General features: G+C 44.5%; 1 protein-coding gene across 2 annotated transcripts; it reads right to left on the minus strand.

Moving 5' to 3' along the window:
* Positions 1-3,047: 3,047 nt before the first annotated feature.
* Cnih1 (cornichon family AMPA receptor auxiliary protein 1) lies at positions 3,048-14,944 on the minus strand. Of its 2 annotated transcripts, XM_039093098.2 has the most exons (6): positions 14,712-14,944; positions 10,946-11,014; positions 10,655-10,702; positions 7,056-7,168; positions 5,720-5,863; positions 3,048-3,937 (listed from the first exon to the last, which is right to left on the minus strand). In XM_039093098.2, the coding sequence occupies exons 1-6, from the start codon at positions 14,790-14,792 to the stop codon at positions 3,910-3,912; spliced, it is 483 nt and encodes a 160-aa protein (XP_038949026.1). In that variant the 5' UTR covers positions 14,793-14,944; the 3' UTR covers positions 3,048-3,909. The 2 variants fall into 2 exon arrangements, with proteins under 2 accessions (XP_038949026.1, NP_001099499.1); NM_001106029.2 differs by lacking the exon at positions 10,655-10,702 and having other exon boundaries at positions 14,712-14,822.
* Positions 14,945-16,755: the final 1,811 nt, after the last annotated feature.

Genomic DNA, 16,755 nt, shown 5'->3' on the forward strand with positions numbered 1-16,755 from the left:
TGGTATTACGATCAATTTTAAAACCACAGTACCTGTTAAATTTTAGATAGTCACTGAAATCAGCATTAGCAAATCTCTGTGGACATGTATATGGATATATCTGGAAACCAGGTTTCTCAAGACCTGCTCACTGTGCTTTGAGAGAGGGTCTCTCATTTGCTAGAGCTTGCCAAGTAGGCTACACTGTCCATGAGCCCAGGACTCTCCTGTCCCCAACTCCCCAGCGTCAGATTTTTATGTGGATATACGGACCAAATACAGGTTCTCACGCTAACAGGGCAAGCACTCTACTGAGAGGAGTATCCCCAAACCAGCAAATCCCTGTCATTCCCTGCCAATATAAAGTTTATTCGTGAGTACTTAATGGAGGAAACACATTTCATACTCAAATCAACTGGTATGTACCTCTTAGTTCCCACTGCATGTGTCTGTTAAACTATACTCAAAATGCTCAACCAAAATTTTAAAATCAAGCATACAGTAAAACCTTTAATTATTAGCAACAGGGAAATATGGGTATTAGTCCTAAAATACACTTGTGTACTTAAGTTTAAAAGACACGCAACGCAAACATTCTAAGGAAAGTATTTCTCTGCCCAAACTAGGACATCTGATAGCAATGTGGGCAGAGAAGGCCGACAATACAGGGACCTGGTCTTGCGCACACCAATGCTAGCTGCATTTGGAATCAGCATACAGACTACACGGACCCGACCACCACATCAATACCCAGGAAGTGTCTGCGACAGTTTTGATAAAATACGCAAAGGCAGAACGAGCAAGCTCTAAAGCAGGGCAGGACTAAGTGGGGAGCTTTGTCAGTGGGACATCAACGAGCTTAGGTTTTAACAGACCATGAACTACACAGCTAACTTTCATGACTTTTTTATGTTTTCCTAAGGTTTATCATCTACTTAGTCATCAATCCATTTCAGAAACTCATTGCCAGAATACATTAGCACAATCAAATCTGTATAGTGGCACTGACATCTACGAGATGTCTTTTCTGCATGTCTCCTACAATGCGTATCAAGAAAATGCATGTAGAACAACACCCCCCACACTACCTCAGACCCGCTGCCTCGTGGCTAACATTACTTTGCAAAGCAAATGGACTAAGCAGCTGATCTCCTCTTCTTTCAGATACTTGGTGGAGATACCTGAATTTTAGTCAAAGTAAATGGCGGTAGGAAATCTAGTCAATAAACCCAGCAGCAGAACGTCTTTCTAGGCATCACTCTGCAAGACTTCAAAACCATGTCTTTTTAGTCTTTTCAAAACTAACTGCTGGTCTGGTTACCAATCTATTGGTTTGATTGCTAGTCGATTGGTTTGAGTAAAGGAGCTTAAAGTCACTTGAGACTAACATTGTTACACTATTCCAGTGAGGATGAGCATTTATGAACAAGGCTAGTCAACATAGCAATAATTTTCTTTCCCCTCTAGAATGTGTGTATGTAAATGTCTGGCTTGCAACTGACTTGATTACTGAGCTATACATCTGCATGTAGGAAATGACAATCGGATGTACATGCGTTTTAGGACCCCGTCTGAATGGGCTGGATAAAGTGCTAGTCACACTCACAATGTGAGCTTTCCCAGCAGAAAGAGACACACAGATCATTAGCCGCTCTCCAGTAATTAGTCTAGGAACAGTAGAAAAAAGTACACATGCCAGCCAATGATGCAGCTCGCCCTTAGTCCCAGCCCTTGGGAGGCAGAGGCAGGCAGATCTCAGAGTTTGAGGCTAGCCTGGTAGGCAGGGATACACAAAGAAACACTGACTTTTTTAAAGAAAAGAGGGGTTGGGGATTTAGCTCAGTGGTAGAGCACTTGCCTAGCAAGCGCAAGGCCCTGGGTTCGGTCCCCAGCTCCGAAAAAAAAAAAAAAGAAAAGAATCTACTTCCAGAAAACTCGGGAAGGCAAGTGAGACCACCCAAGCACTTGGGCCTTCTACACACAACCACATCCGGACACTAAAGCCTACCAGTGACACAGTGAATGAACCTCACTGTTCTCCAAAAATCATCTGGAAATGCATCTAATTTGGGGGAAAAAAATAAAGTTTCAACTAATCATAAAGAAGATTCAAAATAAGAGGAAGTTTCTTAAAAGTTATAAGTGCTGTCTGTCGAGAGAACACTTAGACAAACAAGAATAGTAATATAAAATCCCAGGAAACCTCCGTGCATTTAAACCTTGGCCAAATCTCTCGCGGTCCATAGTCCTTATGAACGAGAGAGGAAAATGAGGAGTGGCTGTGCTATAATTAGGGTTTAGAAGCAAACGACCGGTTGGGCCACACTCTCGGCACGTCTTCAGTGGCCAGCAGGTAACCAGGCGGCTGCACGAAGGAGTCCAGGAGGTGCTGCAGACCACAAGACAGTCTGTACGCTTTTCTCTGTGACACGGCCTGGCCCTCCTCCTCACTCTTCCCTTCCCCCAGCTCCACACTATCACCTAATCTCCAGACGGTAGCATCTCTCCCCAGGCTGGGGAAGGGTAATTCCACTAAAGAACAGAACAGTACAGGAACTCCTTGGAGTAAACAGCAGCACACATCCACATACACCCTGATTATTAGGGAATCTCTACAAATTAGCTGTCTTATCATTTGCTGAGGAAACCTGTAAATTACATATGGTAGATTCAATGCCTTCGCCCTCACTCTAAGGATGCTTGTGAAAGCACGCAAGCACATGTGTGCCTCACAAGCAGCAGGCAAGCTCATATGCAGGGGCGGCTTCAAGCTGACCTCTGAGCTGGCTGCTTGAGAACGCAAACCATGGCACTTAGACAGCACATGTCCCAGGAACTTGGCAATCGGTGAGAGGATGACGGTGGGGGTGTGCCAGCAGAGGCTGAGAATTCTATCAAATGATAACGGTGATGGCCGGGGGGTCAAAACTCTTCAACAGTACTTTTAGGAAACAGACAATATAATAATTCACTTCTAAAAATGACAGCAGTGTGTTTTATTATGCTGGGTTGAGCGGGTTTGAGAAACAGCTGTTTGTCGCCTTTAAAACAGTGCACGGCAAAGCATCTTCATTTCAGAGTTTTATTGTGTTGCACTGAAGGAACAGCGGGGCGGTTACACAGTTCTCTCATTCGTTTTTTGAAAATCTAAAGTACTTGCAAATTCTTAATACCTTGACCACTGGATTAGAACAGTAAGCATTAATATAACCGATTTCTTAGATAATAATGTCTTACAAATAAAAACCCATTTAGAATAGCTTTAAGTGCATTCTTTACAGGTAACTCGGCATGTGTATTAGCACTTAGGCTTAAGAATTACAGCAAGTGTATTACTCTGACGGAGTGAGGGAGACCCCTCTCATGCAATACATAGGGATAATATTCAAGTCGACAGGGAACGAGATCCCACTCTTCCTACAGCTGTGTCCATGTATAATCATCTACGGTGATAAGCAGGAAACCTACGATGCTTCCCACGCGTCAGATACACACTTTCAGTTCACCAGAAGCACCTCATTATCTACGGCTAATTTATATTTAGATGGCATTTCAATAAAACCAGAATGAGCCCAACAAGTCCTCTAAACAAAGCTTCCAACAGACTGAGGGCAGCCTGTAATTAATGCAATCACTCGGAGGGTTATGGCTGTTCCTTAAGAGTGCAAGTTCAACCTGTCAACACCAGAGGTAATCATTTTATATTAATTTATACGTAATTCCATTTAAATTCTTTATCCAAGTAGAACATATGAAAACAGTCTTTCCACAAGCAAAAAATGTGGAAACATTTAAAAAATAAGAAGTCATTTTTTAAAGTAACTGATCAGATTCCATAGGCTACTCTTGGAAACAGGACCTTGCTGGATAGAATCCCTTCATTGGTGGCGTTTTGCATGCACTTAACTGGACCGGTTCTTCTGTGTGGTTCTAAGAGCTCACCAAAACATAGATCATGCTGAAACAAAGAGAGAAGCTGTTAATTCAAATACTCCTCTTTACAACAAGCCAAAACTCATAGAGCCGCTTTACACGGCCACCTCACGCATGGTATCAGCGTCACAGGAAGACCGCTGACAGTGTGATTTCAACTAGCGTGGATGTCTGCCTGTTGCCCCTAGTTCTTTTCCAGTTTTAGCAAGCAGAATAGTGCAGCCCAACACTCAGTGAGAACCAGAGCTCACAGAAGCAATTCAACACCACCCAGGAGCAGCACATAATCACAGGAGGGAGTATCTCTGGAGATGTGGTCCATGCGGCAGCTGTTAGATCCTCTGTGGGCATGAAGTCACTCAGCTCTCCAAGCAGCCTTGGGAGGCCGGAGCTGCCACTGGTCCCATTTTATGCAAGGGAATGGTCAAAGGAGGACATCCCAATCATAGTCTACTGAACAGCTCTGGGCAACAGAAATGGGGACAGCAAAAGGTGTACAACCCACGAGGGGCAGTAAACATATGATTTAGACACACAAGTACCCAGGGGCATTCTACATCAACGGTGCACAAACACTGGGAGGAGTCAGGAGAGGAAATGTAACCAAAACACAGTGCGTGAAATTCTCAGAAAATTTAAAAGAAAAACATTTTTTAAAGAGAGGCACAGAGGACAGTGCAAAGTGCATACTCTTATCTCAACATGAAGCTCGGAGAAGAGCACACACGGACAATTTTAAAACTAGAAAAGCTTCGTGCCTTCATGTCCTGGTGAACATTCCCCACAAGTGTGTGTCTCCAGTGCAAGCATTCATACAGGCTTGCTCTTTCAGAGTCTATTTTAAATGCCTACTACATCCCAGCAGTGCCTAGAAGTTAGCTAAAAAAAAAAAATAAATAAATAAGAACACGAGAATCGGGTGAAAAACAGGGAGAACTTCACCATTCACCATCTGTTCACATAGCTGGATGGTGCAGCCTTAAAGGCGAGCGTCACAACCAAAAAGATGAGCCTACTAACTACACCTATGCATCTCTAGGTGCACATAAGACAATTCACGACACTGACTTCATTTGTCCTTGTCTATAATGGAAGCCAGGACGATAGAGGCCAATGAATAGAGCGTCACAGATAATAAACGTAAACTAATAGAGGCTTAATTATTTCAACTTAAAATAGCTCATTTCTAATATTTTTATTATTTTATGTGTCTGGGTGTTTTGCCTGTATGTTTGTCTGTGCACCACGTGTGTGCAGTGCCCTCACAGGCCAGAAGAAGGCATCGAATCCTATGACCCTCCATGTGGGTTGTTCGTTGGGAAGCAGCTGCCAGCTGAGCCAACCCTCCTGCCCCAGTGTAACTAAGTTAGAAGGAGAGCTCTGCAGATGCTCACACAGTTTAAAGAGACATTCTTACGGCATCTTACAGGGTTGCATTCTAGTCTGCTGTTGCTTTGATGTGCTTGACATAGGGTACTCTGAAGCAAAAGTCAAAAGAAGTACAAAATTGTCCCAGGCTGCCTTCAAGCTCCTGGGTCTTCCTGACTTGACCCTGAGCAATCGTCTTCTAGCTTCACCACGCTCATCTGAATACTCTTCAGTTGCTGTCCATCAGGCAGTCTCCTGCCTCTGCCGCTTAGTCCCAGTGTGCTACTTGCTGGCCAGACATATGCCCTTTAGGGGGCCTGCTGGCACCCTGCCACCACTTCCCCCATTGAAGACACCAAGTTACTCTGCAAGGTGCTCAAGTCTGTACACGGCTAGGCACCAAGCCTAGTCACGCCTTCACTTCACGTTTCAAACTTACCCGTATAGGTAGTAAAAAAACGCTAGAAGGTAAAAAGCTAGTTTGCACCATCCTTCCTTCTGACAGTAGGCTAGAATGTCTGCATTCATGATGGTCGTCGGGTCATAGAGGCCAGGGCCGCTCATCACTGGTCTACTCATATACCTGAAACAGACACGGTCATTAGCATATGGGAAGGGGCAGGGCCTCCAGGTGGGGAGGGGTCTTTCTTCTCTAGCATTTGCTACAGGGATCGGTGCTCCAGCACAGGGTACATCACTGCTTGCAGATACAAGCTTATTTTTACCGTCTTAATCCTAAAACTAAAGACCATAAGCATGGGACAGCCATACAGATCACATATGGTCTCTTAGGTTTCAGAAACCCAGTAAAAACAGAGAACTCAGGTGTTTTCTTTCAGATTTACTTTATGTGTCTGAGTGTGTAGCCTGCATGTATGCATGTACACCATGTACATGCAGTGCCCACAGAGGCCAAAAGAGGGCATGAGCTCTTCTGAAACTAGAGTTACAGACCGTTGTAGGCCACCATGTGGGTGCTAGGAACTGAACCCAGGTCTTCTAGAAGAACAGCCAGCTCTCCAGCCCAAGGCGTTTTAACACTTATCTCAACATAACTTCACAGGCCTGGAAGGAGCGGGCCCTTTGTTCCATCCACAAGCTTTGCATCCCTCCCCTTTCTACCTCTAACGTGAGTAGTTTTTCTGAAAAGGTTCATTCAGATACAGACATAATAGCAAAATATTCTTTCACATATTTCCTAACAGAGAGATATGAGATTCTGACATATCCACTTGAAACAAAGCTTTCAATTTATGGGGAGTGAGAGAAAAAACTCTATGAGGGTCAGACGCTAACTATGTAAGCCTATGTAATTTGGTTCTCATCTATAACATAGCTAAATGCTTTAAAAACTATAAAGTGAGCATGAAGAAGACACACTGTACATCTTGATCTATATGAAGTTTAAAATGTGCAAAAGGCCTGGGGGTAACAACTTGATATTGGGTGCAGAAAGTATTCTGAGAGCTAGAAGTGCTATATCTTAATCTGTGTGAATTTCCATGTACATGTGTGCCCTTCACATGGATTCACTTGGATATAAATTCACTTGGCTGTACACATCAGACTTGTGTGTGGAAATGTGACTGAGGTCCTTTGGGGAATCACAAAGTCCTATAAGGGCTCTGAGAGTTCCCTGCTTACTGACCCGAGCTGAGTCAATGCAAAATAACTTTCAATCCTCATGAAGACACATAATATCAAAGATAACTGTATCAGCCACAGCAAAACTAAAATTCAATTAAGGCAATATTTTAAGTATATTTAAATATTACCTCCAAATATGGTATGCCAAAAGGGGCATATTGAGGCCCAGGGTAAGCCACTCTGCTGCACAGAGAAACATGACACAGAAGAAAGCATGGATGAGGTACTCTGGAAGCACAAGCTGGAAGGAAACACAGGCCATTATCACAGTGCTCAGCGGACAGCCGCTCATCTGCAAGGCAATGACAACCCAGCGTCCACTGTTTCTTAGACTCCCAAATCAAAGGTGCTGCTGAGTGTCTGTTATCTCCACATTTGGCTTTTACCAGAAGTATGATTATAAGCAAGCTGGCCAGAGGATAAGAAGCTTCCACTAGAAAAGTAAGACAAGAAATTTAAAACTCAAATTCTTAGAGCAGCAAATTGAATTGCGATTATCACCCAGATTGTTCAATTACTTGTAGGTAAAGTAGAATGCTTTTATTTCCATCACTCAGTAAAAATGACTCAGAACTGAAATAACCTGAGCACATGCAACATGATAAAAAAAATCCATGAAACAATCTCCCATTTGTAAGTTCGTGTGTTTTAAGCCTTGAACAAAACCAAGAATGCTACATGTACAATATTTAGCGAGTCACATCACTTTCCCACAAGTTGTTCAATGGAAAGCCAGCCAGCCAACATCTCAGCACAGCTGGGGCAGACACTGAGGCACACAATGAGAGAGACACACTTTCTGCAATGTAGGAGGGAAAAGTCGCAACTTGTAACCATGTAAGGAACTGCCAGGTTCCAGAGCCCCCATTATTACACTGCCTTTGGGTTCCCCTATGCCTGCCTGGTCACAAAATGCTACATGGCAGAAGACCAGCAGAGCCTCAAAACTCAAAAGAAAACAAGCCTTTCGATAAGTAGTGAGGGAAAATTAATTCAAATGACATACATGCATTAATAAGATGAAGACTTAATAATGACTTGTTTTAAATCATCTTTATCCTAAATGATTCAGCGTGATCTAACGAGTTGTTAAATAAAACATCAAAACTGTTGGATGACAACTCTAGCCCAAATCCTTAAGTCACAGATGCAAAGCCCAATTCATCAACTGGTTTCACACCAGGTAAACCAGTGTGAACCAGGTCCTTCTGAGAGAAGGCCATGGCTGCAGAAGAAATGAAACCGCCCTGCACGCTCAAGCCTCGTCTAAAGCTCCCAAACTACCTCTCCAGTGGCAAGCCACGGCCAACTGACTTTCCCCAGTGCCAGAATCAAACCCATGGTCACACATTCTAGCCAGCACTCTTCCACTGCACTTACCCCAGCCCCGTATCAACTTTTAATGAACATTATTTTAGAGAAAATCCTAGCAGAGCCAACTAAGTCACTAACAGATATTTTCTACAAAGTTAAGCAATGTAAAAATGAAGATAAGCTCCACTATACAGATATAAATATATGTGATACAGACATGTATGATTTAATTTAACGTCAAATTTTTATCAAAAGGACATCACTGAAACTCTAACTACAACCAGAACAGACCAAGAAGAGAATGCACCACAATCCCCACCGGAACTGCCTTCATAACATCCGTTTAAATGACAGTACTCTGCTTTAACTCTGACAGACCAGACCTACTTCAGCTCAAAAGCCTGAGACCTGACGAAATTAATTGCTTTGCAATTGCACGCAGATTGAGGTGACGGGAAAAACTTGAGAATCACACTGTCCCAACACTCCTAATTTGTCCTTAGAGAAAGCGCTAGCTACCACAGGCCCTGCAGCTTCTACCCCTCCTGCTCCTCAAAAATGTCCAGAAACACTATGTGCTTCTCACCAAAATCAGAACCTCTCTTTTCTTTCTTTTTTTTTTCCCCAGAGACAGGGTGGCCTTGGCTGTTGGTTGTCCTAGAACTTTGACAGTTGGCGAAGCTGGCCTTGAACTCATAGATATTCAGATATTCACCTGCCTCTGCCTCCCAAGTGCTAGGATTAAAGGCATACACCACCACATCTGGCTAAAAACCAGAGCTTTTCAATCATTCAATTACCACAAAACTCATTCTACTTACAACCCAAAGGTCATATAAAGCCTAGTACCTAGAAAAAAAAAAGTACCTCATGCAAAACATGACTGAAATGATTAGTACTGAAACATGAAAAACTATATTCCCTTATTAAGTTTACATTTTTAAAAAGAGTACTTGTCTTCCCCCATACTTTGGCAGAACTGTAAAAACAAATTTCAATAGGGAAAACTGTCAGATGCACTGCTGTTCAGCCAATCATCGGCACCCTACCCAAATCGCAGCTCATGGCGCTGGAACAATGGTCTCCTCTCCTCAAGCATTTGTCTTTTCTCAGTATGAATTTCTTTCCACTGAGAAAAGCCAGAAATCACACACTATTTGCCACAATTAAATGCCTCCCTCTTAAAGTTAAATTAATTAGGAAAACATGGTTTAAATGTCAAAAATCAGGCTGTCTAGCTTATAACTATGGTCTCTGCCTTAACCTCTCTGACATTAGCCATGGAGAGTACCTGGACCTCACAGAGCAACTCAACCAAGTGTCCTACTCATGGGAATAACAAGTCAGGGACCTGAACAAAAGACTCCGGGGAAGCCACTTCTGTGCAGAGCATTGCATCCAGAGAAGTGCTCATTTGATAACAGCTGTAACCTCATCACTTCAATATTTGACACAATAAACTGCCGGAGAACACAAAACACTATTAACAATCTTAAAAGATCCCAGCTTCCAGACTTCTTGACAACTGGTTTTAACTACCAGGGCAAAGACGTTCTACAACGCACACCTGTTACTTTCCAACCAGGTTTAACTTCCTACGAAAGCAGGGAAAGAAGTATATTGAAACTTGTAGTTGGTCCTACATAGTCTTACTGTAAAAGGTGTCTACGTTTACCTGGGAAACAAGGATAAAGTAGCGAGCTAGCTTTTGAGGGCTTTGCCAAATCAGAGCCTGAGGATGCAAGGAACCTGGTCTCCTCGCTGTCCTGCTGTAGCTTTGAGGAGCAGCTGCTGCTTTCTAATCTGCTGCTTTCTTCACAAGCAACTCTTTAGCTACTGACCAGTCGGGCAAAATCAAACCTACAGACCAGAGAAGAATCTTCCTTCAGATGCCAAATATGTATTTAATATCAACCCGAAACACAATGGAGCCACATTCTTGACAAATCTATCACAGGCCAAGGTAAGACAGACCTGTTTTAGAAATCTGAGGTAGATACAATATACTAGGAATAACCACATAGACACTTGCAGTTCCCGCCAGACGCATAACCAAAGTTGAAGCTAGATATGGCAGCTAAGTCCACACTACAGTCCGTGTGTCCAAGCCACAGGCTGAGAATGATTTCCCCACTGTGAATGTCCCTTTAGATTGACTAACTTTCAAACGCTGGGCTAAGGAATTTAATACAGATGTGCCTATGGCTATAACATGAGAAAAAAGCATAAGCATTTAACAGCTTTCCCTACTTGACTGGGCCAGCAAGCAAACGTTTGCATAGAATGTGAAGTTTCATGAAATCATAACCGTCAACAGGCATATGAAGGGTATGAAGGGGCACACTGAGCAGAACGATACAGAGACGAATGCCCTCACCCTCCCCCCAGATGATGACTAAAAAGCAGTACACACCTTTAGGGCAATTTTGACTCTTTTAATCTTTTTGACCTTTTCAACTGTCTTTGGCCGACAATGTAAAAAGCAGATTGGAAGAATGTTAGTACGACAGCTGACAAGATCTCTGGCAGATTAATAACAGAACAGTCAAGGGCGACAGGAAAGAGAACTTCATTCTGCCTACTTCAAAACATTCGGACACATCATGCTACCGAGAATACTGGCCTTTTTTTTTTAAGTTATTAAAAAGTTAAAAGCAAATAGGTCTTTAAGATCTAAAGATGAGAGAGCGATGTCATAACTTACAGGATTCAGGGTATTACACTGGTCTATAGGGTTCTTGTAATCGGTCTTCAGCTCATCAAATGCTATGATCTAAAATAAAGTTGCAACAGTTAGGACCACTCACTTTAACAGAAAGCAGCAACAAGCCCGCCCCAACCATCAAAACATCACTAAAAGTGTAACAACATTTCAGCCCCAATTTACACAGTAACTTGACTGTGCTATTTAAAAAAATAAAAAAAGGTTAAAAAGAATGACAATCAGATTAAGCCCTGAAGACATGTTGTCACAACTCCACCATTGCCTACATCCTGAGGTCTGCACCCACTGTGACCTTAAACTGCCATTTACCCAATGTTTCCAGGCAAGCTGCTTTTCCTATGTGACATGAGCTTTCCCTACTCATGTGGCTATTTATGCAAGGTTTCCCTCATCCTGAAAGCCCTCCTTCCTGTACCTGTCCTTCTGTTGCTGTTCCCCATCTTCTTTGGGCAGAACTTCCTGTATACCTGTCTGCATCTCCTTTTGTAAGTGGCCAGTATGGCCAGTATGGCCTCTACTCTATCTGCATGCATGTTCGTCTGCCCCAGTGCAGTGTGCGGCCTCGGGGAGAGAGACCATTTGTAATGGTCTGTGCAGCCTTCTCCCTTGGCTCGGTACTCTGGGACGCTAGAGTGGACTCAAACAATTCAATTTATGCCCAACTACAAGCACTGATAAAGCAGAGTTTGCCCATGCTTCTAGGAGAACACAATTTTAAACCTACGTGTCTCAATACCCTTACACACACCTTCAAGGTTAAAATGAGCCAAAGGTGGGGATCCATACCCTGTGGCATTAATTCAGGTGTCAGGGGTCAAAGCGGACCTGCTTCAGTTGGTGTCATCAGCCACACCTCTCTCTTAGAGGTGTGCTGCCACAGAACTCCTCACTATCATGACCAATAGCTACCTATTCCTAGCTTTCCCTGGGCTCGCCTCTCAGTTAAAGTTCTTGGTTTCAGAAGAGCACAGGCTTCTCTTAATCTCTAGAAGTGTGTAAGATACACACCGTCTAACCCTCTGTGCTAAAGCCTCTAAACAGAGATAGGAAATAAAAAATAACTGAATATTAAAATGTAACATCCAAAGAGGTGAGGAGATAGATAGGGGGTGGGAGGAGAAGGAGAAAGAAAAAGAAACGGAGGGAAATGATACAATTACATTTTAATTTTTACAATGTAAAAAAAAAATAATTACTTGAAAAACTAAAACTAAAAAAATAAAGGGTCTGAGGAAATCCCAGGATTCCTTCAAGAGCAGGGATGGGGCCTGAAATGATCTTTTACTGACACTTATAGCTCCCACATGAGGGAGGAGAAGCACAGAGAACGCCAAGGCGCAGGAAAGCCCCCTGCGTCCATGTGACTTTTAAGCATAACCACCTATTATTTCCAGGACTACAAAAAATAAAACCACCTCAGGTTAAAAACATATTTAAAAAAGTGACATTCACAGCAGCAAAGATCTTATTCTGCGCGTTACTATGGCTCAGGACCTAAGATCCTAACGTGCAGCACTTCACTGAATGAATGGGAGCTTTAAAAAAAAGAAAACACTCGTCTAACAGTGTTAAATGCACAGAGCTCAACAAAAAGGATTCCCTTTGACGCCGATTTCTACCGCGATAAATGTTAAAAGTGTAAGTGTGCAGTTTGGAGGAGATGGGCTTTGATCAGTTCTGAATATTAACAGGCAGCTACATCACACTGTGTGGGATACATTCCTAAGTCTACCTTAGTAACAAATTCAAGACAAGGCTCACGACTGCAGTACTTGTATTTAGCAGGTAATTCTGACTCAAATACATAGCGAATTACCACGCAGCCATCTTTGAAGGCATGGCTTCATGTAACTCAGAGTTCAGGACTTCCAGAGATCCTGTCACCGTGTCCCCAGTGCTGGGATCACATTCACACCCCATGCCCGGTTTATGTGGCGAGATTTATGCAGTACTAAGAAGTGTGGGGTTTTGTGCATGTTAGGAAGGTACTTTGCCAAGAGAGCACATCCCTCGTCAAAACTAACTTTTTTTTTTGGTTCTTTTTTTCGGAGCTGGGGACTGAACCCAGGGCCTTGCGCTTCCTAGGCAAGCGCTCTACCACTGAGCTAAATCCCCAACCCCAAAACTAACTTTTAAGAACAGTTTCTTTCAGTCGGTTCCTAGGGACCTTCTGAGTAAAAAGATTGCTGAATGGGTTTCTAATAATGTAAAGGCATGCATTTAAAATTATTTCCCCAAAAGCTCTGTAATTATCTGAAATAAATCCAAAAGCTCTCCTCTAATCTGTGGTACAACTTTCTTTAAGCCTATAACAGGACTTAAAATTATCTATTTCACCTAGACACATTCCTTTCTAATAAAATTACCCACTTTTTTTTAAAATTGCAGGTGTTTCTTAAACTAAACACTGAATGTGGAAAGTGTGGGAAAACGCCCAAATCTCTTCCATCCCAGAGGACATTTATAAAAAGAGCAAATGACTCAAAGCTACTTTTACAGATGGAAAGGAGCGGGACACTTTAGCTTCATCAGAAACAAAGGTGGAGCCAGCTCACATTCCTGAGCTATCTATCTTGCTGTTCTTCCACCAAAGAGCAGAAGATGCTCTCCCAACCTCTGACTGCAACTAGTGAGCGTCCTGAAGTAGCAGTTATTTCTGACCTGGTGAACACCGGACCTCGGCATTCCCCATCCACAGGCAGTCAGTCTCTAAAGACAATCACACTGCTTAGCAAGAGGGACCCGGGGTATATATCGCTGTATTTCTGCGACTTCTGCAACCTGTTAATCTGCTGCCATTTAATCACGCACAGGATGGTGATGAAACCTGATTTAGTATTTACACGAGGTTGAACCCGCCCCATCATTCAAATTATGCCATTATTCCAGAAAGTACTGGGAGGGTGGAAACAAATGAGCTCAACTTTTGATGATTGCTGATCTCCAGAGAGCTTTCAGTGGTGCTAAGCAGTAGAGACACTCAAATTCTCTGTTTCAAATAGAACTGTCACCAGGGACAGAGCACAGTAAGAATGTGTGTCCACCCTGCAACGATATGAGGACCCGAAGGTTTCTGTGGATTTTTCAAAATCAAAACTCCCTCTACTAAATCAAGGACCCAGGCCACAGGGGTGGATTGAAAAAATCCTGAAGAGCTCTCGCGATCCAAGTATGACTTAAGGGAAAAACTTGGAGATGTGGCCAACGAAGTAATCAATCCAAGCTGCCTCGAAGTTCACTAGGAACTCGTCACCGAACCACGGTGTTCTACTAGAAAATCGCGCATCGAGTGCTGCAAAGCAGCGTTGGAAATGCAACAACTATCCGATCTTGGCCATGCTCTGAGGAAGGCTTAAAAGGCAATCGGTAATTCAAGGATAAATATTAGGAAAACTTCACGTCGTTCGGTGCGCACTGGGCATCCTCCCCGATGGGGGACGCGGACAACCCAACCGCGCGGGCCCGGCGTAGCCACGGCGCCGCCCGCCTGCCCGCCCCGCCCAGCCCTGCTCGCGAATAGCGGAGCGCGGCCTGGGCCCGCACGCGGCGGCGTGGACACCGGGACCCCGCACGCCAGGCCCTCCGGAGCCCTGGCCCGGGAGCGCGCAGCCCCGCGTCCACGGCCCAAGCAGCCTAGCCACGTCCTGGCGCGCGCCGGCAGCCGGGGCCCCGCGCAGCCGCGGGCCCGGAGCTGCAAAATGCTACGCCGTCGCTCGCCCTCTTTCCCCCTGCCCGGGCTACTCACGTGCCAGATGGCGAAGAAGATGAGCGCGGCGGTGAGCAGCAGCGCCAGCATATAGCAGAAGGCCGCGAAAGTGAACGCCATGGCCGGGGAGGAGCTGCCGGGCGCGCCGGGGCCAGCGGAGAAAGGCGGCGCACGGCCCTCTGGGTAAAACCATTCACTTCCCCCGGCCTCAGCCTCCACCTTCGCCTCGGCCTCCTCCCGGCGCGCCTGCGCAGAGGGCCGCCTATACGAGCGCCCCCTGATGGTCAGAGTTTACGTGGCCCTTCTGTTGTCCGCACAGTTGATTTCGTCCTTCATTCTGTAGTTTGCTCTTTGAATAGGCATTAAATGAATGTCTCGTTTGTTCCAGAGACTTGTCTTGTGTTTGAACTGCAAAAGTAGATTTTAAAAGTGCCTGTATTGAAAGGATTTAATCTACTGCCAGAAACGAGGGACTAACTAATGCTGTTATAACCCTGTAAACTGGAACCTGTGCGTGCTATGAAAGGTCAAAGAAGGGCACCCAGCCCTCCTGGAAGCTAATCTCAGGCTTCTATGATAAGTGCAGGAGAAGAGAAGAGAGTGCTGGTGATAGAGGAAAGTGGCTGGAATAAGCAAAGGGCAGAGTTGGAAAGGGGAAAAAGAAGAGGAAATCCTTGTGTCTTAGGAGCAACCAGCAATGGATCAGTAAGAGGAACTTGGGTGCCAGAGCACTAAGACTTCAAACAGACAGCAAATTATGCTCAGTTCAGGAGCTCAGGTTTATATCCAGACTCCCCCACCCCTGGCTTTTCAAACTTTTTTTGCTTATCACAAGTTTTCAAAGATTTTGATTTATTTTTTCATTGCAAACCTGTTACATCATAAAGACCACAAATTAGAAAGGCAGTGGTGGAGAAAAAGAAACAAAACTGAAATAAAGTTTCTACAAAATAGCACTTGTTTCATTCCCCCCCCCCGGGGGGGGGGGGGCAGGGGACTGAACCCAGGGCCTTGCGCTTGCTAGGCAAACGCTCTAACACTGAGCTAAATCCCCAACCTTGTTTCATTTTTTCATGCAGGCTGCAATCTACAAAACCAGTTCATCACCTACTAGCTGACCACCCAAGCAAACTGTGTAGAAAGGTTTAGAGGGTTATGTCCAGTCTGCCTGAGACTTTCTGCAGTGGTAGACATTTGCTCTGTTGGAATACATCCAACCCAGCAGCCACTGGCTACTTGTGGATACAAAGTGGCTTAGGTGGATAAGAAGTTGAACTTTGAATTCTGCATCACTTTAATGGCTTAACATTTATTCTAAAGTTACATTCATTGTGTGAGCACACACCCACTAGTTTGTGGTGAGTGAAAGAAGCCCTAAGTCAATGAGGTTCTGGAAGAATGTGTGCTGTTGGCATAGGTACTAACGCCTCAGATCCGTGGGAAAATGGCAAATGCCCCTCACACCACAGGCTCAGGGAAATGGCAAAACCTCTCTCTGGTCTGTGTGTATTTTAATCTCCGCCATAGCCCCACCCCACCCCGCCCTATTTACAGCCTGAAGACTGTTCCCTGCAAAGACTGTGCCTACTACGATTTATTAAATCTGCCTCCTGGTTCAGCTATAAGCAGTAACCCCCTCTCCCTGTTCCTGTATGTAATAAACACACCAAGCTTCCGGGATGCTGTGCTTTCGCCATCCAAAAGCCCTGCCTACCTGACTCCAACTGTTCCCGGATGCGTATCTGTCTTTGATACATTCGCTGAACACCCCAGCCATTCTGGGAGGCCGTGCAACTATGAGGGGCGGTCAGTGAACAAATGACAGGAATCAGTTCTACCACCCCAGGGATGGAACTCAGATGGTCAGGCTTAGCCCAGTGCTTTTGCCCACTGAGCCATCTCGCCAGTCCTCATCTGAACTTCAAATAGCTACATGTGGCTAAGGTTCTGGACAGTGAAGTCTGTATCACCGGGCTTCTATAGCAGGTGAAAATTCTACTTTTCTGAGAGGCAAGAGGGCCACTTCAGTTCCGGGGGAATCCGATGCCCTCTTCTGGCTTCCATGGGTACTGGAAGGAGGTAA

This window comes from Rattus norvegicus, chromosome 15, assembly GCF_036323735.1.
Source record: "Rattus norvegicus strain BN/NHsdMcwi chromosome 15, GRCr8, whole genome shotgun sequence".
Taxonomy (NCBI): domain Eukaryota; kingdom Metazoa; phylum Chordata; class Mammalia; order Rodentia; family Muridae; genus Rattus; species Rattus norvegicus.